The 26,728-nt window shown below is 40.8% G+C and overlaps 1 protein-coding gene across 1 annotated transcript in view; it reads left to right on the top strand.

The window, feature by feature from the left end:
* vopp1 (VOPP1 WW domain binding protein) overlaps window positions 1-26,094 on the top strand; it is an 85,311-nt gene extending 59,217 nt beyond the window's left edge. Inside the window, exons 3-5 of the mRNA XM_038797795.1 lie at window positions 3,584-3,661; window positions 5,656-5,807; window positions 20,784-26,094. Coding sequence (XP_038653723.1) covers window positions 3,584-3,661; window positions 5,656-5,807; window positions 20,784-20,977 — 424 coding nt within the window. The 3' untranslated portion in view covers window positions 20,978-26,094. The remainder of the gene's footprint in view (window positions 1-3,583; window positions 3,662-5,655; window positions 5,808-20,783) is intronic.
* The last annotated feature ends 634 nt before the right edge of the window (window positions 26,095-26,728 follow it).

The following is a 26,728-nucleotide window of genomic DNA, read 5'->3' as shown; positions in this document are numbered from 1 at the left end:
GGTCCAGTTTCCTCCCACAAGTCCCGAAAGACGTGCTGTTGGGTGAATTGGACATTGGGAATTCTTACTGTGTACCCGAACAGGCGCCGGAGTGTGACAACTAGGGGCTTTTCACAGTAACTTCATTGCAGTGTTAATGTAACCCTACTTGACAATAAACATTATTATCCCCTGTACCTGTTCATGACATTGTAATGATATGTGTACCTGGACACCCAAGTTTTTTAGACTTCCCTTGTTTCTAGCTTTTCACCCTATTTTATCTCTTTTTAGGTTCAAAGCAGATGAACTTGCCTGCAAAACATCCATTTGCCAAAGTTTAGCCCATTCACTTTAGCTAGCAGTTTCTCTTTGTTAATTTTTGATTCCACCTACCCCACTTAAAATGCCATCAATCTTTATATCATTTGTCAAATTTGGAGATGTGGCTTTCTATCCGACTAATTAAGTTACAATGAATATGTTGAATACTTGAAGCCCCAGCACAGATCCTTGCAAGATACACTCCCATCTTGCCAATTCCTAGCTATTATCCTTACTATGTCTCCTTCCACTCAGCCAATTTCCTAACCGGGGCAATAATTTCCATTTCATTCCGAGAACTTTAACTAACAGTCTTTTATAAGGAATTTGATCAAATGCCTTCTGGAAGTCTATATATAATTCATGTCCATAGGCATTCTCTGCCCACTACTTCAGTCAAACCTTCATAAAATTCAATCAAATCTGTCGGGCATGACCTATCCTTTGCAAATCTATGTTGGCTCTGATCAACTGAAATTTTCAAGTTATTCAATCACCGTGTCCTTAATTATAGACTCTTGTAATTTCCTGACAGTGGATATTGACTAACTGGCTTATAATTTTCTGGTTTCCCTCTACCATTTTTCTAGTGGAATGAGCTGTGCAATGTTTTCATTTTCAAACACAGCACAGTAAGACAATAGTGTTAATGTTTCAACTCCTCTAATTTAAAGAGGAGGATGATGTCTACGAAATGGAAATGTGCTTCAGAGTTTGCTTCTTCGCTTGGAATGAAACACATTAAAACCTTATGCCGTGGTACCTAAGCTGCCTTGAGAAAAACAAAAATGTGTTTCAATTCATTTTTGCTACCCCATCTCGACCACATTCTCAAAATGATCTTGTGCTCCCAATTTGAGCTGCAATTTAAGTGAGCATATACCAGAATTTGGGGTACAGTATTGCGTTTCATTCTCCGATGTACGCTTTTTTGAATGTGCCTCAGAACTTTGCAGTGCAAGTTTGTTGAATTTACTTGCAGAAAAATACTCCGTCAAACTTAGATGCAAACAGTGTAACTTCTGCTCCAGTACTTAAGTGGATGGTTGTAACAGGCAGTAACTATTGAGTCAGTCGAATGATTCTACTTATTGATGTGTCTGGTTTCGTATGCCTATATGTAAATTTACTAGCTGCCAATACCTAACCTATACTTTTGTGCATCTGTGCTTAATTGTTCTGAAGCACATGCCAGTCCCCTGTTTTACGCAGATAATTCTGATAGTGATCCATATTCTAAACATCTGGTGATTATATCGATGGTCCAGAGGATTCAATACTAATAAATAATAGTTGATCCTTTCCAGCAGATGTTGCCTGTCCATGTTTTTTGATTTAATGTCCCTAATTTGCACTTGTATTAAAAGCCCTCAGTGAGCCAGGCTATAAGAATTGACTAGCATCATGATGGAACACCAACCTAATATGTCACAGTGATTGTACCCTATTCTTCCATTTTGATATTGATAAGGTTGGAAAAGTAGCAAGAGAACATCACTGAAAAGGTATAGGGCAAACATTGTCCTCGGGAAGAGAAATCAGTAGGCAAGCCCTCAGCCACTCCAACAGCCAAGTCTGCAGACCATGTTTACAGAGGTGGTCTATCTGCTATTCGCAGCAGAGGAATAGTGCTTCATTTGGAAGGTTTAAGGGGAAGAAATTAATTGAAAATGGGTCAAATATCAATTTGAAAGAGCGGTGACTAACTGCATCATGATTAGCTATGAAGACTTTTAAGCCAAAATTTAAAAGGTCCAATATCTTTAAAAGATGGTGAGTAAGATTTTCCATGCAATCCACCACGTGTTTCAAACAATTGACTGGTGACAGGATCTTCTGGTCCCATCGTTGTCATCGGGGTTTCCTGTTAAATGCACCCCTTGCCGCTGGGAAGCTCACAGCAGAGGTGTGCCGTTGGAGGTACTGGAAGACCCGCCAGCGTGATTGGCCGGAAAATTCAGGCTAGTGTTCTAACAAAGCTGCTACAACTTCTGATGACTGTAAGGAATTTAGACATCTTCACAATTGTTATGAGTGATGTGGCACAAATCTGATAGTATTAAGCATGAAGTGGAACTAAAATAATATCATTCAGAGGGTTTAGTTTTCAAGGGTTGTTTTTTCATTCTCATGATCTCTTTTTTATCAGGTGATGCAGTCACGGAGTAACGTTATATTCTGGATCTGTAGTGTTTGTTTTTGGATAGATAAAGTAGTACAAAAGAAAAAAACTTACTAAATCTTTTTACTTGGATTGGATTGGTTTATTGTCACGTGTACCGTGGTATAGTGTCTGCATGCAGCTCAGACAGATCATTCCGTACATGAAAAGAAAATACATAATGGGGCAAACATAAAATACACAATGTAAATACATAGACACCGGCATTGTGTGAAGAGATCAGATCAGTCCATAAGAGGGTCATTGAGGAGTCTGTTAACAGCGGGAAAGAAGCTGTTTTTGAATCTGTCTGTGCGTGTTCTCAGACTTTTGTATCTTCTGCCCGATGGAAGAAGTTGGAAGAGTGAGTAAGCTGGGTGGGAGGGGTCTTTCATTATACTGTTCGCTTTCCCAAGGCAGTGGGAGGTGCAGAGAAATGGATGGGGAATCTATAAATAGGATGTTTTTGTTCGGTTTTTCAAATAAATCTCTCGTGTGTTTTCAAAGTAATATTTTTATATAATTGTAATTGCACAAATTTGTCAATGATTTAAAAAACTAGGACACCGTTCAATTCTGTCTTCACTTGCTGTTTAGCATTGATCTGGATGGGATAAACCCACAATTGTTAGACTTTATAACACAGGGTAACGATAACGAGACCTATTATGTATTTTTGTTTCTAACATGGGATTAGATAGAGAAATTAAGAAAAAGTCGGCAAATTCCAGTCAGTCAAGGGATAGAGGACATCACTCTCACAGATGGCGATTATGGATATTAATATTTTACAAAAAAAGTCCCCCTGGATTTGGGGACTGGATTGATGATGTTTAAATGGTAAATTCAATGGGCTGAATGGCCTAATTCTGCACTGTAAATTCTATGATTTGAACCCAAAATCTTCAAATTTGGACCCCCCCCCCCCCCCCCCCCCAAACAAAGCTGATACTTAACTCCGAGGAAGTTATACAACAAGATAGTCACGGCTGAGATCAATTGCATTTATCCATATTAAAAGGACTCAACAATAGGACTATAGAAGAACAATGAGGATGTACAAACTGCTGGTGCTATCACGTTGATCGATGTATCTGATGTCATGTGCTTCTTTCATAGATGTCGTGCATATGAGGACTGTTGTGGTACAAGATGCTGTATGCGAGCATTCTCTATTCAGCGATTATGGTATTTTTGGTGAGTTTTTAAAAGAGCAGCTGTTATGTACATTAGTGGGGACAGGTAAGAAACTGGATATCAGTACCCTCCGATCTTGTATCAACACTTATTTGGTATAATTTGGAAAAGATTACTTGTATGTTTTTGCATATATGGCCATGTTTGATCTGTCTGCACTTAAGCTGTATATAGTGAAGAACATCTATAATAACCTGGCTATAGTTCAGGTTTATTCAAACTGATATTTACAGGCTGTCTATAAATTTAAACTTTTTAAACCTGTAAACTACAGTTAGATTCCTAACCTGCACATTTATCTTGTAAGTACGCAAACTGTAATGCAGAACTTTTTAGCAAAGGAAAGAAGTTAGATGTGTTTTACATTATGGATCGAAATGGCTAAGAATGAAAAGTGTGCTGTTCTCACTGAGTATTAATAGGTGGAAAGTCAAAGCAACACCCACTCTTTACTGACCGGGGTCTTGCCAAGAGTGGTTTGGTTTAGAACCAGAGGTGTACCGCAGATTTAATTTCATACCTTCATATTAAGTTTTATTTCATCTTGGCCTACTCTTCCTTCTCTCTTACCCTTCCCACCTACGGCCTTTAGAAGTCCTATTGAACATTTACAAAAGATAATTCATAGTTGTAGTGTTTTAGTCCCCATAACCATATTGGGCTATCATCAATTTAATATATTACCCTCATTACATGAAGTTCTCAGTCATGCTAAGGTATATGCACCCTTCTATCTCATTTTCAAGGGCACTGTGTACAAAATTACAATTGTTTCTTAATAAGCTTTCCACAGTGGCCTCATTGTTTTCTTGTGAAATAACATTATCGGTGATTATTGCACTAAATTCAGTACACTGAAGACTAGTGCCTGTAGAATAATAAAAATGAAGTCAATAACTAGGATTGATTTTTAAGATTGAAACATAACATCTAGGAGGGGTAGAAGCTGGTTTATTTTGGGAGCTCTGGACAGGAAAGGAATCAAAAGTTAAGTTCTCGGGATCTCAGATGCAGCAGGAGGAGAGGAATTCATGATCTTGGTTCTGGGGCAGGTAAGGCCTAGGCCAGTCTACCTCCATGATGGCCAGATTCAGATTTGGGGCTGACCAAAGACGAGTGTTAATTAGGTTTGCCAACCAGGCCAGAGTGGCATAGTTTATCAATTTTCTTATTTGTGAAGATGTACCATGGCTATTATCTTTGTTTATTGTATTAGTAATAGACTTTCAGCAAACATCAGAAAATGTTGACGTTTGAAAAACAAGGGTAAAGTCCCCAGTGTTTTAAATTTGCTCTAGAAAAGCATCTAGAAGTAGCTGTTTTTCCTGAGTCAACGTGGACATCCCTAGGGAAGGAAAGTTTCCGATGTCAGCGTTATTGCAGAAGCTGTTGGGGGAGAAACATTTCCTAAATTTGTTAGCAAGTGTATTTATCAAATTTAAGAAGACCAGATTGCAGTTTCTGTATACTTGTAGGCCTGAAGACTGTTGTCCATGTCCAGTTAATAGCTGGTCTGAAGTGTTATTTTGTTTCATGGGAGGTTGGGAAAAGTTTGATTGGCATCCATTCCAGTTGAAGAAGCGGCCTGTGTTAAAACCAATTACATTGTTCTGGCCTCGGTAATACCAGGTCAAAACAACTTTTCACATATTGGAACAATTCTAACAGTGCACAGACTGATAATATAAAAGTATAATCTGCAGAAGACTGTTTGGCCAATCATACCTGTGCCAGCTCTTTGAAAAGCATTGTCCAAGCATCCTCTCACCCCAACTCTTTCCTCATATCCCTGCAAATTCTTCCTTTTATTTAAAAGCACAAAGTGTCAAAGCAAATACAATACCATAGCTGAGTTTCTCTCTTTTCTGCACTAGCAACTATTTATTAAATTTACTGTTCTATTTCTGAATAGTAATACATAGGGTATGTATGAAGCAAAGATGGTGATACTAGCGTATATATATGATTCCTCATTCTGTTATCCCTTTCTGAAGGTTTCTGTTGATGATGGGGGTCCTGTTTTGTTGTGGTGCTGGTTTCTTTATCCGGAGACGACTGCATCCTCCTCAACTGACTGATGACCCCCCATTTACTGTGGGTTTCACCAGGCAACCTGTTAACACAACTGGATGTCAGACCGCAGGAAGTAAGTGTCACATTAGCTTAAATTCTAGGTCCAGGTGACCTAAATTATAAAGAACAATGTTATGCTAAGTTTTGCATTATTTGAGTTGAGAGAATTTTAAGTCAAAAATTATATTGCATATCAGTGAAATAATTATCTGATTAAAAATCCTTACATTGTTGAGTCTCCCTTACCCAACCAGTTCAGTAAACTTTTAATTACATACTGCAAGGCTGAAAAAAATGCAATTACAGTAATGAGTTTGATCAAATTCTGGGGCTTGATTTATTACTGTAATAGTAACCAGAAATTAAAATACCAACAAATGTTACCAAAATCTGGATAACCTCCATCCCCCAAATCTGGTCTCACCTGAGACATACATAGATACATACATAAAAGATAGGAGCAGGAGGAGGCCTTTTGGCCCCCCGAGCCTGCTCCGCCATTCATCACGATCATGGCTGATCATCCAACTTAATAGCCTAAGCCTGCTTCTCCCCATAGCCTTCGATCCCATTCTCTCCAAGTGCTATATCTAGCTGCCTCTTGAATATATTCAAAGTTTTAGCATCAACTACTTCCTGTGGTCATGAATTCCACAGGCTCACTACTCTTTGTGTGAAGAAATGTCTCCTTATATATCTGTCTGAAATTGTTTACCCTGAATCCTCAGACTTTGACCACTGGTTCTAGAGCACCCATCATTGGTAACATCTATCCTGTCTAATTTTATAAGTCTCTGAGATCGGTAGCATAGTGGTTAGCACAATGTCTTCACAGCGGCAGGGTCTCCAGTTCGACTCCCACTTGGGTCACTGTCTGTGTGGAGTCTGCACGTTCTCCCTGTGTCTGCGCGGATTTCCTCCGGGTGCTCCGGTTTCCTCCCACAGTCAAAAGATGTGCAGGTTAGGTGGATTGGCCATGATAAATTGCCCTCAGGTTAGATGGGGCTGCTGGGTTTTGGGGATATGGTGGAGGTGTAGGCTTAAGTAGGGTGCCCTTTCCAAGTGCCGGTGCAGACTCGATGAGCCGAATGGCCTCCTGCACTGTAAATTTTATGATTCTATGATACCCCCCCCTCATTCTTCTAAACTCCAGCGAGAACAATCCCAACCTAGTCAATCTCTCCTCATATGACAATCCTGCCATCCCTGGAATCAGTCTGGTAAACCTTCGCTGCACTCCGTTGAGAGCAAGAACATCCTTACTCAGAGAAAGAGACCAAAACTGCACACTATACCACAGGTGTGGCCTCACCAAGGCCCTGTATAATTGCAGCAACACATCCTTGTTTCTATACTCGAAGCCTCTCGCAATGAAGGCCAACATACCAATAGTCTTCTTTGCCGCCTGCTGCACCTGCATGCTTAACCTTCAATGACTGGTGTACAAGGACACCCAGGTCCCGCTGCACACTCCCCTCTCCCAATTTACAACCATTCAGATAGTAATCTGCCTTCATGTTTTTGCTTCCAAAATGAATAACCTCCCCTTTATCCAAATTATACTGCATCTGCCATTGATTTGCCCACTCGCCCAACCTATCCATATTATGCTGTAGGATCCTTGCATCCTCCTCACAATTCACCCTCCCACCTAATTTGGTATCATCTGCAAACTTTGAGATGCCACACCTTGTTCCCTCATCCAAATCATTAATATATATTGTGAATAGCTGGGGTCCCAGCACCGATTCCTGTGGTACCTCAGTAGTTACTGCCTGCCAATTTGAAAAGGACCCATGAATCCCTACTCTTTGTTTCCACTCTGCCAACCTGTTTTCTGTCTACCTCAATACATTTCCCCCAATCCCATGCGCTTTAATTTGATGCAGTAATCTCTTATGCGGGACTTTGTCAAACGCCTTCTGAAAGTCCAAATATACCACATCGACTGGTTAAATCTTCAAAGTATTCCAACAGATTTGTCAAGCATGATTTTTCCTTCATAAATCACTCTGACTGATGCTCCCACTGCTTTCTAAATGTTCCTCTATAAAGCCCTTGATAATGGATTAAAGCATTTTCACCACTACCGATGTTAGGCTTACTGGTCTGTAATTCCCTGCTTTCTCTCTACCTCCCTTTTTAAATATCGGAGTGACGTGAGCTACCCTCCAATCTGCAGGGACAGTCCCAGAGTCTATAGAACACTGGAAGATGATGTGTCCACTATTTCCAGAGCCACCTCCTTCAGCACTCTGGGATGCAGATTCTTTGGCCCTGGGGTTTTATCCACCCTCAATCCCATCGATTTTCCCAGCACCGTTTCTCTACTAATGTTGATCTCCTTCAGTTCTTCCCCCTCACTAAACCTTTCATTCTCCAACATTCCTGGTATCTGATTTGTGTCCTCTTTTTTGTGAAGACCGAACCAAAGTATGTATTCAATTGCTCAGTCATTTGTTTGCCCCTTATTATGCATTCCCCTGTTTCTGTCTGTAGGGGGCCTACATTTCTCTTTACCAATCTCTTTCTCTTCACATATCTATAGAAACTCTTAGTGTCAGTCTTCATGTTCCCTGCAAGCTTCCTTTCGTACTGTACTTTCCCCTTCTTAATCAATCCCTTTGTCCTTCTTTGATGAATTCTGTATGCTTTTTCCTTGGATCGGATACTACCTCTAATTTCCTTTGTGAGCCATGGATAAGCCCTCTTACCCAATTTGCTTTTGTGAAAGGCAGGAATGAACAGTTGTTGCAGTTCCCCCATGCGCTCCTTGAATGTTTGCCATTGTCTATCCACCGTCTTCCCTTTAAATAACTCTCCCCAGTCTATCAAGGCCAAGTCATGCCTCGTATCTTCATAGTTCCCTTTTATTAAGATTCAGCAGCCTAGTCTCCGAATCAACTACTTTACGCTCCATCTTTGTTATGGTCGCTCATCCCCAAGGGGTCTCGTACAGCCAGACTGACAATGATTCCCTTCTCATTGCACAGTACCCAGTCTAAGATGGCCTGCTCTCTAGTTGGTTCCTCCACATATTGGTCAAGAAAACCATCACGTATACACTCCAGGAATTCTTCCTCCTCCAGCATTGTGGCTAATTTGATTTGCCCAATCTATGTCAAGATTAAAATCACCCATGATAACTGCTATTCCCTTATTACATGCATCTCTAATTTTGTGTATAATGGCATTCCCAACCTCGCCACTGCAGTTTGGGGGGGGGGGGGGGGGGGGGGGGGGTCTATATATGACGTCCACTAATGTTTTTTGCCCCATGGTATTTCTCAACTCTACCCATACAAATTCCACATTGTCAGAGTTAATATCCTTTCTCACTACTGTATTAATTTCCTCTTTAACCAGCAGTGCCACGCCACCACCTTTTCTTTTATGCCTGTCCTTCGTAAATACTGAAAACCCTGGGACATTCAGTTCCCATCCTTGGTCGCCCTGCAGATATGTCTCCTTAATCACAATTATATCATACCTATTTATATCTATCTGCGTGCTTAGTTCATCCGCTTTATTGCAAATGCTCCATGCATTAAGGCACAGAGCCTTTAAGTTTGTCTTTTTCACATTGTTTGTCTTGCTCCCAATATTTTTCTCTATTACCCAGTTTGAATTTAGCCCTTGGTTTCTCCACCTATCACTTTTCTACCTTTTTGTTTTTGTCCTTGCTCCCTCTTTCTCTGACACCTTGCAAAAGTTCCCATCCCTCTGACATATTAGTTTAAACCCTCCCCAACTGCTCTAGCAAATAGCATTCCTCTGACATCAGTCCTGGTCCTGCTCAGGTATAACCCGCCCAGTTTGTACGGGTCCCAATGCCCCAGGAATCTGTAACTCTCTCCCTGACACCATCTCTTCAGCCACGTATTCATCCTATATATCCTGTCATTTCTACTATCCTGAGATCACTACCTTTTGAGGTCTGATTTCTTAACTTTCTTCCTAGCTCTCTCTATTCTGCTTTTAGGACCTCATCCCTTTTGATGAGGAGGACATGTCAGGAGCTCACCACCTTCTTGAGGAAATCCACTTGATTATTACTGCCTCCTGCCCTCCTAGCTCAACTCACCGCCATTTCTCCACTCTCCCCTCACAAGCTCATTATTATCTGTGAGTTGACTACCTGACCCCTGAACCTCTTCCAATTCAGCTCTAACCAGTCAAATGCCTCTTCTTGACTCAATACTCACCAATGTTTTGTTGACCTCTCGTTGACCTTGGACACTACACAAGAAATTGTGTAGTGATTATATTACCAACTGTGGGCAGCACGGTACCATTGTGGATAGCACAATTGCTTCACAGCTCCAGGGTCCCAGGTTCGATTCCGGCTTGGGCCACTGTCTGTGCGGAGTCTGCACATCCTCCCCGTTTGTGCGTGGGTTTCCTCCGGGTGCTCCGGTTTCCTCCCACAGTCCAAAGATGTGCAGGTTAGGTGGATTGGCCATGATAAATTGCCCTTAGTGTCCAAAATTGCCCTTGGTGTTGGGTGGGGTTACTGGGTTATGGGATAGGTGGAGGTGTTGACCTTGGGTAGGGTGCTCTTTCCAAGAGCCGGTTCAGACTCGATGGGCCGAATGACCTCCCTCTGCACTGTAAATTCTATGATCTATGAACCCAGCTGAAACAAACCAGACTCAATATTTTCATTTTCTCTAACTGCCTTCTGATTTCCGAACTCTCAAAGGTCTTTAAATACATTGTTGCAGCACCATTCTCCTTACTGAAAGTCTCAAATCTGGTTTGAGATCTGCCCACATTAATAGAATTTGTCCTAGTCAAAATTACCTAAGATCTCTTGTACTCTTTGATCTCTGGATCCTTTGTATTGTTGACAGCTTAATATTTTCCTTTGTCTTCCTTTGTCATGGATTTGAATAACACTGAGCTTGGTGTGTCCTGCTGCTCTAATCTTGGTTGATCTCCTTTTATATTATCTCCAGTAGGATCTCGCTGCCAGACAGGGCACTCAAGTATGCCATGTGATGGGCGCCATTGGCTCTTTTCTTTATCTCCAGTTGACTTTTTCAGTTCAAGTTCAAAGATTGAGTTTGAATTAAATTCCAGTTTTTCAGTTAATCAAAAGTCAAAAATGTAAAGATTGATTTGTGGCCTCCAAAGGGAAATAAGGTACGGCTCCCACTAGAGTGGTTGGATGCGATTCAGATCGCAATTCAGCCACGCTTATAAATCCTTTTGGGAGACATTTTGCACTGGTACATTTAGAGGGGATGATCTACTTGTTACAAGTAACTGGATAGGTGTTTGTGATTTTCTGCGGATGGGTAATATTTTCTTTTGAAGATGTTCGATCCTATTTGTGTAATGACTACTTTCCTAAATCACTACCTACTGGCACTAAATCACTACCTACTGGCAGTAACCTATGCAAGGAAACACAGACAAGAACAAAAGACAGAAATAAGAAGAGTGACTTGCAGAAGCCCAGAATCAAGCAGGCCACAATGGAAAAATAATGAAAATGGGATAAGGAATGTTGAAAAGACGAGCCTTCAGGGGTGTTCAGCATTTTAGAAGGACAGAGAAAAGGAAAAGGCTGTGGAATTGCTTTGCTGTTTAAAGAGGAAATGAATACAATAGTGAGGAAGGATATTGGCTCTGACGATGTGGAATCTGTATTGGTAGAGCTGAGAAAAGACCAAGGGGCAAAAAACATTAGTGGGGGTTTTATATAGACCCTCAAACTGTAGTGATGTTGGTGATGGCATTAAACAGGAAATTCGAAACTCAAGCAAAAAGGAATACCTGTAATTATGGGTGACTTTAATCTGTATACAGATTGGGCAAATCTAATTAGTAACAATACTGTAGAGGGGAAATTCCTGCAGTGAGTAAAGGATGGTTTTCTGGACCAATCTGTTAAATAACCAACTAAAGAACAGGCCATCCTAGACTGAGTATTGTGAAATGAAAAATAAATAATTGGCCATCGAGTTGTGCAAAGGCCCCTTGGGGGATGAGCGACTATAATATGATATAATTCTTCATCAAGGTGGAGAATGATGTACTTAATTCCGAGACTAGGATCCTGAATCTAAAGAAAACTGCTGGTATGACGCACGAGTTGGCTATGATGGATCGGGGAATGTTACTTAAAGGGGTGACGGTGGATGGGTAATGGTAAACATTCAAAGAGCGCATGGGTGGACTGCATCAATTGTTCATGTCAGGTGGATTAGAAGCAGTTTAGAATTCAGTAAAGAAGGACAAAGGAATTGGTTAAAAAGGGGAAAGTAGAGTACGTGAATATGCTTCTGGGGAACACAAAAATTGACTGAAAGCTTCTATAGGTATGTGAAGACAAATGTAGGTCCCTTACAGTCAGAAGCAGGTGAATTTATAATGGAGAACAAAAATGGCTGACCAACCAAATACATACTTTGGTTCTGTCTTCACAAAGATGGACACAAATAACATACCACAAATGTTGGGGAGCACAGGGTTTATTGAGAGGGAGGAACTGAAGGAAATCCGTGTTAGTAGGGACATGTTGGGGAAATTGATGGGATTGAAGTCCGATTAAATCCTCAGGGCTTGATGATCTACATCCCAAAGTAGTTAAGGAAGTGGTCCGAGGAATAGTGGATACATTGGTGGTCATCTTCCAAGATTCTGTAGACTCTGAAACACTCCCTATGGAGGGTAGCTAATTTTAACGCCGCTATTTAAAAAGGGAGGTAGAGAGGAAACGGAGAATTGTAGACCAGTCAGTCTGATGTCAGTAGTGGAGAAAGTCCGAGAGTCCATTAAAAAATAATTAATAGCGGAGCACATGAAAAACAATGGCAGGATTGGACAGCATGGATTTATGAAATGACCAATCTGGAATTCTTCAAGGATGCAAATAGTAAAGTTGATGAGGGGGAGATGGTCTCGTTTATTTAGACTTTTGGAAGACTTTCTACAAGATCTCACATAGATTAACGTGCAGAATTAGAGCACATGGGCTTGGGATAGTGTATTGAGATGGATAGAAACTGCTGGCAGACAGGAAACAGAGTAGGAATAAATGGGTCTTTTTCCGAATGGCAGCCAGTGAATAGTGAGGTACTGCAAGGATCAGTACTAGGGCACCAGCTATTCACCATAGATATTAATGATTTTGGTGAGGGAACTACATGGTATTGCTCCAAATTTGCAGATGACATGAAGATAGATGGGTTGGGGGGGGGGGGGGGGGGGGGAAGAGGGGGATGGCGGTGAGCTGTGAGGAGGATGCAGGGATGATTTGGACAAATTGAGTGAGTGGGTAAATGCATTGCAGATGTAGTATAATCTGGATGAATGTGAGGTTACCCATTTAGGTAGCAAAAGCTGGAAGTCACATTATCTGAATGAATGGCTGTAGATTGCAAGAGGGGAATTGCGACTTCCTTAACTACTCTGGGATTTGGATGATCAGTTTCTGGGGACTTATCGGCCTTCAATCCCCTCAATTTCCCCAACACCATTTTCCTACTAATAGCGGAAACAGTGAGATCCGGTTACTGAGTTGGATGATCTGCCATGATAATGAATGGTGGAGCAGGCTCGAAGGGCTGAATTACCTCTTTGTTTCTTTGTAGCTTTTTTGCTTTGTAAAATGCAGTTGCATAAATATTTGCATTCAAAACACTGGTGGGGACAAATCTAACCTTAAAATGGAATTTCTGTCATTCATAGTCTTAAAGAATAATAATTATTCATAGAAATTGGAGAATTTACTGTAAAAGAATGCTGTTTGCAAGAACAGGTGGGGTATATACTACACTACATAAACCGCAAAGTGAATGGTGGCTCAGCTGATGATGTAAGGGAGGATATTTATTCCTGTAAGTCTAACGTAACCTGAGTTCAAAAATAACATTGATTTCTTTTTAAAATTTAGAGTACCCAATTCTTTTTTCAATTAAGAGGCAATTTAGTGTGGCCAATTCACCTACCCTGCACATCTTTTTGCGTTGTGGGGGTGTGACCCATGCAGACACGGGGAGAATATGTTGAGTTCAAAAATTGAATGAAATTTCAGACACTTTGTTCACTTGTCACATTGTGGTTTGTTACCAACACAGTAGGTTTGAATTCTTTCCAGAAAACAGTTATCACTTTTACATTATCAAGTGATCTGGACACCTTTTAACATGCAGAGAGAGAGAGACACAAGAAACCTTCTTTGTCTGAATCAAGCTTCCAACTGTGTCAATGAAAGTAAAACTCAGAGCCACAGCCTGGCTCCACCCACACAATGACATCACTGAAGCCATTTGATAAGACACACATTTCTTAAAGGTACACTTCCATGACACTCAGTTAAACATTTAGTAAGAAAATAGTTAGAAAGCATTGCTGTCTCATGACCATTTCCTCAGATGCTTAATTTGATTTTTTTTCTAGAAAATTTGTTCCATTTTATCTCAACTATTTTAGTTCACCCACCTAAGAAATAACAGCAAAAGTGCAGCCCATCATGCTTGTTGCTTGATAATTTATATTTCTCTTTCATCACGTTAAGAATATGCACCTCCCAGCACTACGGCCTAGGTTTTATAATCCTAATGTAAACGTAACCCATTTATTTTAATTGTCAGTGATATAATGGGAAGGAGAATCTATGTCCAAATGTATTAGTATTGCTTAAAGAAAAAATACCTGCACACACTTCTCCCTCCAATTGTTATACGGCACTACACAAAACAGAAATATAATATGGTCTTATGGTCTTATAATGGCCCTTGTCCGATGTGGCTTGTCCAAATTCATCGCTGTTTTGTATTTGATGTGTACTAGTATACACTTCAAAAGAGCATACAAATTGATCTGCTTTGAAATGCCTCTGTTGGACTTTACATTATCCTATTGTCAAGGAAAGAGCAGCAAAATATGCCAATCTGAGAAGCTGGAAATCTGTAAACTGTTCACTCTTTCTGTTTTGAGTTAATGCATTAAAGTAACCGGGTGTTTGAGTTCATCAATCCAGTATATTCCTGTTTGAAAACTGGAGAGAGTGCAGGATCTTTTTAACATTTGCCTGTGTAGAACGCCTAAGAATTTTAGTGAGACAAATAATGCACAGAGAATATCGCCTCATAATCACTGTCAGAAAAGATATTAACACACCACATTGTGCTAATAGTATCATTAATTAACAGAGCCACCCATCCACCTTTTTCCTAATTTCCTACCCCAAGTTTATTCTTCAATATTCAGGTCCCAGGGTTGTTGACAGTGAAGGAAGTCTTGAGTTAAGGGAGAATACAGACAGATTGGTCAGATGGGCAGATCAGTGGCAGATGGAATTTAACCCTAAAAAGTATACGGTGATGCACTTTGGAAGGAGTAACACAACAAGTGAGTTTTCAATGGCAGGAGTCTGCACATTGTGAGGAATCTGTACATTCTCCGTGTCTGCGTGGGTTTCCTTCGGATGCTACAGTTTCCTCCCACAAGTTCCGAAAGACGTGCTGTTGGGTAAATTAGACATTCTGAATTCTCCCTCCGTGTACCCGAACAGGCGCCGGAATGTGGCGACTAGGGGCTTTTCACAGTAACTTCATTGCAGTGTTACTGTAAGTCTACTTGTGACAATAAAGATTATTGAATTAAAAATTAATCCTATTGGCCCTGTGCCAATTTGTATGTGGGGGGGGGGGGGGGGGTTGGGTTGTTGGGTTACTGGTATAGGGTGGATACGTTGACTTGAGTGGGATGATCATTGCTCGGCACAACATCGAGGGGCCTGTTCTGTGCTGTACTGTTCTATTCTATGTAACCTGCACATCTTTGGATTTTGGAAGGAAACCCATGCAGACACGAGGAAAATGTGAAACCTCCACACCGTGCTAGACACTGTCCTGCTGTGTCATTGGTAACTGCATAGACCAGTAATCCACTCCCTCCCAATCTCCAGCCCTGAGACAATGTCCCAAACCCTAGCAAAAGGCATGCAGCATGGCCTTCTAGATTCTAGCTCTTTGCAGCAGAGAGTAGTCAATCCCCATGTCTGTGCTGTCCCTATTACCAGTACATTTATTTTGTACCACGGTGCCATGGCTAGCCAATCACCCACCATGCAGCCCCCACTCATTCAAACAAGCTGAAAGAATTTCATACTTGTCAGGCAATTGTAAAGTCAGAGGCTCTTGCCCTCTGGGTCTTTGCTTATATCACTTGGTCACCTTCCTGTTCCTGACTGCTCACCAAATCAGAAGACCATATCCTAAGGTATGTGACCGCCTCCTGGGGCAATGTGTACAGGTAACTTTCCCCGTTCCTTAAACATCTGTGTCTGCAGCTTGGCCTCCAGCTCAATGTCTCTGAGCCAAAGCTCCTCAAGCTGCAAACATTTAACCATGTGTGCATTCACCCTGGACCTAACTGCCATCCAGGTGGTCCCACATACTGCAGCCTTGACCTATCTCCTGTCCTGCCATTCTTGATGCATTTTAATTAACGACCTTATTTTATTCAATTAATTGGATGGTTTGGATTTGTTTATTGTCACCTGTACCGGGGTACAGTGAAAATTATTGTTCTGTGTGCAGCTCAGACAGATTATTCTGTTGCTCTGTTTACTTGCTATAAATATGGCGGTTAATAAGGTCGCCTTTCTTAATCCTAATTGAGTATGCTTTCAGATTCGCCAGGTATCTCTCGATACCGCCACAAAGTTCAACCCAAATACTGATCAAAGAGCCAATACACCAGTTAGTTAGTTCAAAGTCAATACTACTTTATTTATACACAGTATGATTTACTCATGCACAATAACACTACAGGCTAAACTATATCTATCACTAACACCTATGCTTAACTTTGGGGGCCCACTTACGTCAGAGGAACAATGGCTGTTGTTCGGATCTGAGGCTGTTGGGTTCGAAGAGGTAACAGGAGAACAGCTAAGGTCGTCAGTCTGGTAGCGAGCGTTGAACTTGAACTTACTTGCTTCTGGTGGTGCTGGTGGAAGGGTCTCTGCTTGAGAGCCAAATCCAAGAGACTGAACCTTTGGAGGGGGTTCCTTCTTATACTTGGAGGGGCTTTGCGCGCTGTTAGGTGGGCCTTAAACTTGGTCCCAATTAATTGGGCAGCTTCTTGATCACTGCCATCGATCTAAGCCAATAAAGGGGCGGGTGCCTTGATGGCTGGGCATGCCCTAAGTGGCCGTTGGCCTTGCTTTGTTTGTGTCTTCTGGTTGGGGTAGTGGCGCCGGACTGTCTGGAACAGTATCGGCTACCTGAGCACTTGTTCTTTGTTTCCCGAAGATGGGCCATCAATATGTAAATCGACCCAGAGTTTTGGTTCCGTCTACAGTCTGTCTTCCAAATGTATATTCAGGCTCTGTGCGTGCTTGTTGCTTTGTATTGTCCATTTTTCCCTATAGGCTCTGCGAGTGTCCATTTCATATACTGAAAGTGGCTGTCGCAGATGGCTACAGTTCTATACATAAAAAGAAAATACATAATGGGGCAAACATAAAATACATAATGTAAATACATAGACACAGGTGAAGCATACAAGAGTGTAGTACTACTCAGAGAAAATGTGTGAAGAGATCAGAACAGTCCATGAGTGGGTCGTTTAGGATTCTGGTAACAGTGGGAAAGAAGCTGTTTTGGACTCTGCATGTCTCAGATTTTTGTATCTCCTGCCTGATGGAAGAAGTTGGAAGAGTGAGTAAGCGGGTGGGAGGGGTCTTTGACTATGCTGCCACTTGCCCAAGGCAGCGGGAGGTGTAGACCGAGTCAATGGATGACAGGCGGGTTCGTGTGATGGACTGGTCCGTGTTCACGACTCTCTGTAGTTCCTTACGGTCATGGGCCGAGCAGTTGCCATATCGGGCTGTGATGCAGCCAGATAGGATGCTTTCTATGGTGCATCTGTAAAAGTTGGTAAGGGTTAATGTGGACATGCCGAATTTTCTTCGTTTCCTGAGGAGGTTTTGGCGCTGTTGTGCTTTCTTGATCGTAGTGTCGACGGGGGTGGACCAGGACAGATTTTTGGTGATGTGCACACCTAGGAATTTGAAGCCGTCAACCATCACCTCGGCCCTGTTGATGCAGACGGGTGTGTACAATACTTTGCTTCCTGAAGTCAATGACCAGCTCTTTAGTTTTGCTGACATTGAGGAAGAAATTGTTGTCGTTGCACTACTCCACTAGGTTCTCTGTTTCCCTCTTGTATTCTAACTCCTCGTTTGTTCGAGATCCGACCCATTACGGTCGTGTCGTCGGCATACTTGTAGATGGAGTTGGAGCCAAATTTGACCACGCAGTCGTGTGTGTGTATGGGGAGTATAGTAGGGGGTAAGTATGCAGCCTTGTGGGGCCCTGGTATTGAGGACTGTCATGGAGGAGATTTTGTTGTTTATCCTTACTGATTGTGGTCTGTGGGTCAGAAAGTCGATATTCCAGTTGCAGAGAGGGGAGCCAAGTCGTAGGTTTTGGAGCTTTGTTATGATCTTGGCTGGGATTATGATGTTGAAGGCGGAGCTACAGTCAATAAATAGGTGTCTGATGTAGGAGCTAAATTGCCCTTAGTGTACAAAAAAAGATTGGGTGGGGTTACTGGGTTACGGGGATAGGGTGGAGGTGTGGGCTTAAGTCGGGTGCTCTTTCCAAGGACCGGTGCAGACTTGATGGGCTGAATGGCCTCCTTCTGCAGTGTAAATTGTATTAAATTAATGAGTCCTTGTCCATAGCAGATGCTATCTCCATGGCCCTACAATCAACACTCGAACACCTCGACAACAAGGACACTTATTCAGACTGCTGTTCATCGACTACAGCACCGCCTTCAACACCATCATCCCGACAAGACTAATAACCAAACTCTGCAAACTTGGACTTGACTCCACGCTGTGCAGCTGAATCCTTGACTTCCTCACCAACAGACCGTATTCTGTCAGGATAGGTAACACCACCTATTCCACAATCGTCCTCAACACTCTCTGCAAGGATGTGTGCTCAGCCCTCTATTGTACTCCCTATACACACACATGACTGTGCGGCAAGATTCAACTCCAATTCAATTCAATCTATGTTTGCAGATGCTACGACTGTGGTGGGTTGTATCGCAAACAACGATTAATCAGACTACAGAAGGGAGATAGATTATTTGGTTGTATGGTATACCGAAAACAGCCTCTCATTAAATGTTGGAAAGATCAAGGAACTGATCATCGACTTCAGGAAGCGTAGTACGGCACCCCCCCCCCCCCCCCCCCCCCGATCTGCATCAATGGCTCCAAAGTAGAGATAGTCGATGGCTTTAAGTTCCTGGGGGTCGTCACCACCAACGGTCTGTCCTGGTCCATTCACGTTGATGCAACAGTCAAGAAAGCCTAACAAATTCTCTACTTCCTATGGAAGCTAAAGCAATTCGGCATGTCTGCATCGACTCTCTCAAACTTCTACAGATGTGCCATAGAGAGCATTCTATCCAGCTGCATTACAGCCTGGTATGGCAACTGCTCGGTCCAAGATCGCAAGAAACTGCAGAGTGTGGTGAACTCAGCCCAACGCATCACAAAAGCTTGCCACCCCCACATTGATTCTGTATACACCTCCCGCTGCCTCAGGAAGGCAGACAGCATTGTCGGAGACCCCTCACACCCAAGCATTGCCCTCTTCCAGACCCTTTCATCAGGCAGAAGGTACAGAAGTCTGAAGACCTGCATATCCAGACATAGGAACAGCTTCTTCCCCACAGCTGCTAGTCTCCTCAGTGACTCGCCCTTGGACGGATCTGTTCCCTGTAAGAACACTATTCAATGCGCCCTATGCTGCTCTTGTTTGGCCCTTGTTCCGCACTGTTTGTTGATGTACTATTTGCCAATGTACTCTGACAATGTACTCTGTTGATTATTCTTTTGTCTACTGTGTACGTTCCCTTGGCCGCAGAATAATTCTTTTCACTGTACTTCGTGACAATAAAAATCAATCAATCTAGATTTTTACATAGATTTACATAGAATTTTCAGTGCAGAAGAAGGCCAATCGGCCCATGAAGTCTGCACCGGCCCATGGAAAAAACACCCGACTTAAGCCCACACCTCCACTCTATGCATGTAACCCAGTAACTCCACCTAACCATGCTCCAAGGATGAGTGTAGGGCCAGGGAGATGTTGTCTGTAGTGTACCGGTTGTGGTGATATGCGAATTACAATGGATCTAAACATTCTGGGAGTATGGAGTTGATGTGCCTCATGACCAACCTCTTGAAGCACTTCATTACGATCAATGTCAAGGACACTAGACAATGGTCGTTGAGGCATGTTGCCTGGTTCTTCTTTGGCACTGGTATGATGGTGGTCTTCTTGAAGTAGGTGGGAACCTCCGAACTGATTTTCCTTTTTTATATATTACCCTTACTGCCAGTTGGTATATTATTTTAAATCTTTGGGAATAGAATAGACCTTAACCACTTACACACTCACCAAACAGCTAGCTAGCTAGTGGAGTAAGAATCAATTCCTACAGGGTGAAAAGTTAGACTCCTAGCATTTTTTTGTACTTCAATGCTGAGCTGCACTGAGGGCCTGTACTTAAATGCTCTGAAAGACTTATCTCGGCCCCAGGTGCAGGAAAAACTGTTTAAGCTAGTTTCTGTAATTAACTAACTTCAACTTCTCTTCAGTGGAGAGCGTATGTATCCCTGCTTAAGCCTGGATGAACATTTGAATTTAAACAGTAAACTTCAGTTAGATGTTAAATGCTGAATGCAAACAAAATTAGACTTTTGGAAAGAGATTCAGATTCCCTCACTCATCCAACTCTCAGCATTCTTGTTTAAAGTCACACTCGAGTGGGACCTAATGAATGCCTTCATTAAAGGCATTCTATACATTCACGTTGTTGCTGACCTAATACTGAAAATAATAATTCTATCTTCTTTTTCTTGGTATGGCAAAACCAGGCAAACCACCTAATATTGTCATTTGAATCATTGAGATGCACATTTTAACTGATTAACTTTCTAAATGTAATGTTATACTTGAGTGCCAACTATGTGTGTAACCATCTTTTCTTCTGCTTGCAGGCAGTCAGACTGGAATGCAATATTACACAGAACCTGGAGCACCTGTTGTGAATCCCATTGCTTCAACTTTTCAAATTCAACCTAATTTTCCTCTACTAAACCCAGCCTACCCGCCCCCACCAGCCTACTGCAATCAACCACCCCCTCCCTACGAGCAAGTTGTAAAAACCTCAAATAAGGAAGGTGAAAGATAAATATCATATTTTGGTGGCTATCACTCTCATAGACTGGCAGTTTGCCTTCTACAGGAGAATTCTGGGAGAGGTGCAGATCTCTGGGGATATACACTTGACCACAATGCACCCTGTGAGTTGCATTTAGCTCTGATGCTTTCAATAGATTAATGAACTGTAGACCTTCCAGCATATGTGATCAAAGCTTTGTAAGAAATAACATGTTCTATTTCAAAACTGAGGATGTAAGATAGGGAATTGTATAATCTTTAGTAAACATAAGATGCATCTAAAATTCTGTAGAAACCTTGTAAAATCTATTTCCCTTGAAGATGGTTTGTAAGTAAATTCTGTTCACTTTAAATCACTATTGTGGCTATGTTTTGGTCAGATTAAAGTAGAAAAAAATGTTTTCTCAGTTTAACTGGACTTCTTTATTGGTGGTTAATCTATTAATGTACATTTGCCAGAAGACACTAGCAATGTGGATCTCTGTTATAAGCATACTCCATTCATTAGCCAATCTCAAGACATTTGAAAGGTTTATGTGGAGGAAAATTTATTTTAATCTTTTTTTTTTAACAATTCATTTAAATCTTGTTCACATAACATCACATTGTTACACAAAATTCAGGTTAGCTATGGCTAGCGATAGATGCTTTATCCTAGATGTATGAGATTGCCTCATCCATTTTATTGTAGTGAATGGAGAATGGTTTGGTGCTTTGAAATGGTGTTTGAAATAAAGTAGGTTTATGAGTGAGTAGATTTCACTAATTTGTTTTTGGTGCTCAATGTGTTTTAAATTCAAGTCATCTTGCAGAAAACTCTCAGCAAGGTGAAATCAGTAGTCTTGCTAATAGAAAAGAAAACCTTGAAAATTATTTCTCAACAGTAGCACAGTGTTGCTCTGAAAGCTGCATGACTCCATTTTGGTTATACTTTTTTAAATTTAAAAACAAACCTCCAGAAATTTTGTAGTTATGAAAATGTTCTATTTTAAAATAAAATATCATTTTATTTATCAAAGGTTTCAGTGTTTGTCCTGACTAATTTTTAAAATTAATTTTGGATACGAGTTGTGTACAGAAAATAGAGAACTTGGATTTTATTTGATGTTTATGGAACAAATTATTTCAAATTTGAACTTTTCCACAATTTTTCATTCAATGCAATTCTTGAAATTTAAAAAGTATTAATTGGAGCCATACAGCTTGAGCTCTTTTGCGTCAATGCTGTTTAGTCGCTAGACTTTGTCAAAGGAACAATTTGTAAATAATTTTCTCAAATTTTGAACTGCACCTGTTCCATATGTCTATCAATTAATAGAACGGAAATAACCTTGCTTCGATGCAAAGAATCAATGATGAATAAATTAATATCTGCACTATGCTAACACAGAGCTGCTGCAATAATGTATATCAGGAAGCAGGATTTTTCAAGAGCAGCAATACTACCAGGTTTTCATATTTTTCTTCCTAAATGGGTTACAAATTCATATGGCATAAATTGTTCTAGATCATATTCCTACATTATTTATTATAGGCTTCAGAGTTTTTAATGTTCCAATGCTAGAGCTAACAATGCTGATAAGAAACCTACTATAAAATTATATGGCTTCAAAAAACCTGGATTTTGCACAAAAATACAATAATGACAATGATTCGACCACAGTGCAGATTTGGAGGCCTTATGGGAAACACCTTGGTCCACGGCAAATGTGCCGATTTACTGGGCTGACATTGGATGAGAGAACAGTTATAACTCAAAAGAAATTGTAGGTCTATGGGGAAAGAGCGAGTGATAATAATTGCATCAGTGTTTCAAAGAGCTGGGAGAAGCACAATTGACAGAGTGGCTTCCTTCAATGCTGTAAATTTGAGTGTTGGAACCCTTGGTTATATTCACCAGGAGTCTCTTGGTGAATGCAGTAGAAATGTTTCAAATTTTTCGAAGAGTCGAGAAGATAAATGAGACTAGGTTTGATTTTGTGCTTCTAGTTGGGAATTGAATGCATAGCTTAAAACTTTGGCATGCCTTCTACACACTTTTCTGACCACTGGTAATTGTATGCGGTGTCTCCTACAATTTATACTATTTGCAGTACCCGAGGGAGACTCCATGCTGGATGCACAAAATTAAAACTTTACCCTTGTAGTGAAAAGTTATTTCCATTGGGGAGTAAAGCAGTACTAATCTAAAATAAATGTCCCTATTACTAAGAGTATAAGGGGAATGATCCCCAATTCGTAGCAAATATTTCTAAAATACTTCATTGGCTGTAAAGAGCTTTTTGGGACCAGTGATGTGAAAGATGATATAAAAATGCAAGTTCTTTTTTCTGGCAAAAATATATTAGGTTATGGAAATCATTAACACTGTCAGTCACGTCATTTTAAGAGAGAATTAGATGAACGCTTGAAAAAGGATTTAGGAGAAAAAAGGGAATTTGGGTTGAAGTCAATACGAATAATCTTTTGTGCTGCAATTTTTGATTTGCAAAATCAGAAAAATGTTATGCGCGTAACTAGCTCTGAGGTGGTGCTAGTATTGCACCGGTATGAAGGGCTGAATGATCTTTATCTGTGCTAAAATTTCAATCATTCTAGTCTTTGCAGTAATCCACTGGTGACCATTTTGTGTGCATAACGGATGGTTTGTTGCTGCATGTTTGCATTAGCCTCCCAACCCCCAGTGCCACACAACAACCAATAGCTTATTGTTATCTGCTACATTTTATGATGAATTTTGCAACTTCATGCTTCTCGTCCAGACTTTAATTCGAGCAAGGAAGTTGGTAGAAAATCCTGCAGGCCCTCAGTAGCATTAACCACTATTAGTGATCACTTTTGTAGTGTTCCTCCCCTCCAATACCTCATCCAAGCAGTTTTTTTCCATTTGAGGCTAGATAAATTGAGTGTGAGCAGGCTACTTAATTATAGAGAAAATTGTGGCTGCTCCTATTCCTGCCTTTATTGAAGGACCAGACATGTGTTTCCAGCAGGCATTTATTATTTAGAGAAATGACCACATGGAATATAACTAAGGCTGTGCTGAGGGATGGTGGGTGGAACAATTTCACACTCAAAGTACTTCTATTCCTTTGCCTGTACTACTACTAATGTGAATGATAGCAGTAAAGAGATTGCAAGAACTGAGGATGTTGGAAAAACTAGCAGATCTGACAGTATCTGTAAGGAGAGAAAGCAGAGTTATTGTTTCAAGTCCTTTTGGCTCTTCATCCGAACTGAAGAGAGGGAGAATGTGGTCAACCTTAAAGTATAGCTGTGAGAGATCACAAAAAAAAATAAAGACATTGTTGTTTTGATTATGCCCAAGTGAGTCGGGGTTTGGTAAAGTTACTGGCTTCCACTTGTGTGTTGGCCAGCTCTATTATTATCCACCTTTTAATTTAAATGGACAGGAAAACCATAGACTGGGTAGGAAACCTTTTTTCCTTGGCTTTGAAAGCCCAAACTGGGCTCAGACTTAACTTTAACTTGTATACGATAGCATTTGAAATTGTAAATTGTTTTGTTGCAGTTTTGTTTTTACATTTCTGATTAGTTGCAAACATGCACAGCACTCCTGCAGTTTGAATTCCTAACTCCTCTCTTTCAGAGATTCTTAAATTGTGGATGCAAACTTAGTATATTTTGTACGGCTGTGTTGAAAATGAATTGAAATAAGGTGTTCTATTGCAAGTTTGCAACAGATGCTTTAAAAAAAATTTTCTTTGATTCTTTCCACTGAGCAGAGATGCTTTAGGAAAACATTCTATAACAGCTTGCTTCCTATTTCTTGCTTCAAAATACATTTTATTTTTTAAAAAGTGCTCAAGTGGAATAAAATTTATAAAAACTCGTAAAATATAAAGTGAATGTGTACAGTTGATTGTCCAATTTTAATATAGCTTGCTGTTCTGTGTAACTTTACTATCCATGATTTATTCTGTAATATAAAGATCAAAATGGCCATTGAGGTTATTGTTGTTTAATATGTAAAGCTCAGGGCACCTATGAAATTGCTTTGAAATTGCTATCCTTACATGTAAAAACAAGTTTCAGATGTAATATATTTAAAGTTGTAAGTTTAATAACACAGCCTTTCGATTCTAATATTACCATAGGCTTGAATTCCAGTCCTCGGTATTCTTAGATGCATAGGGAAGCTGCAATTTAAATGTCTGTTAGAGATGTTAACATTGGACTTAAATTGAGAATTTCATGATCAAAGGGTTTAAGGGATAAAGAGTTGTAAGAATAGCTGAGGGATGTTCTTAATTTCCTATAAACCAGTTTTGAATGGAGGGTGATGAGTGCGGACATAAAAAATTTCTTAATTTGTAAATTTTTAAAATTTCATAATATATTGATTTCCAGTTAAATAGAGCAATTCAAGAAGGAAGTTAGGTTAAAAAAATCCTCTTCAGGAACCACTGTTATCAGCATCCTGTTTGTTTCTCCAGGTCAGGCCTACCAGTGTGTAGATCACCAGTATGTTCCCATGTTTGCATTGACCAATGCTAATTATGAACCGAATAGTAAAATTTAACGTTGGTGCAATTATAAATATTAAATTAAGTAGAACTTAAATTTTAAAATTCAGCAGAGCTATTTTTGTTGTGCAATGTGATTTTCCAATAATTTGGCATTTGTATCACACTTTTAGCCTAGAAAAAAAAATCCTGCAGCTCACAAGTATAAGGGGGGAAAAATGGATGCTGAGATTTTAGAAGGGATGACAAAAGTGTTGGTCAAAGAAGTAAGCATTAAAGGTGCTGAAGCAGACAGAGCGAATTGGGGAGATATTTTCAGAGTATGCCTCTTAACTCTACTTTGGTGGAGTGAAGGGAGAGAAGGTTGCAGAAAAGGCCAGAGTCCGAGGAACGGATTGTGGCTGGAGGGATGTTGGTGAGCTGAATTATATAGCAAAGGTGGGGAAGGACGAGGTCATTAAAGGATTTAAACATAATGCTCAGAAATTTAAAGTTGAAGCTTATCTTTTGGAATTGGTACAGATGTTGGCTAGGTTTAGCTATAGGAAACTGCCTAAACATTGTATTAACAGCATTGTGGGCAATGTAATCTGTTAAATCTTAATACTAATTTTACCTTAATAAAAAAAAATGGTGCGTGCATTGTTTCCGTTTCTTCCATTCTGTAATGAGCTGCAACGTGGGGGGGGAGGGGGGGGGGAGGAGAGGGGAGAAAGAGAGACACTCCAAAGATGCACTGGGGCACACTCCCTCCACTACAGAACAATTGTCTGTAACCTCCATTCAAACCTCCATTGGGCAATTGCCGTGCAATGGGAATCATCTGCTAATATAACATAAATCACAAACTTTGGACGGGTCATTAGAGTAAGAGTTACCCTGAAAAAGTAAGTTAGAATAATTAAAACTAACTTCTGGGTAACTATGTGGTGCTGACTAACCCCCCCCCCCCCCCCCCCCCCCCAAATACCTAACTGCTCTCCCTCTTCAGACTATGACTATCCCGCCTCTCTCTCTTTCGCATACCTCCCCTCCCACTTCCTTTCCTCTGACTTACCTGCCCTTGACAGAAGGCCTCAGGAGCTTGTTGCAAAACACTTAAGCTCATCTGGCCTGAGTTGCAATGTCAGAGGAAAAAGAAGTAGCTTCATTCCCAGGTAAGTGACTAGGTTGGAATTCTCCCAACCCGCCTGCGGTGTTTGGTGGCAGGCGGGTGCAGAGTATCTTTTTTATTTTATTCGTTCATGGGTGTCACCGGCTGGGCCAGCATTTAT

Source organism: Scyliorhinus canicula, chromosome 5 (genome assembly GCF_902713615.1).
Source record: "Scyliorhinus canicula chromosome 5, sScyCan1.1, whole genome shotgun sequence".
Lineage (NCBI taxonomy): Eukaryota > Metazoa > Chordata > Chondrichthyes > Carcharhiniformes > Scyliorhinidae > Scyliorhinus > Scyliorhinus canicula.
The sequence above is the reverse complement of the archived record's forward strand: the minus strand, read 5'-3'. Positions and strand labels throughout refer to the sequence as shown.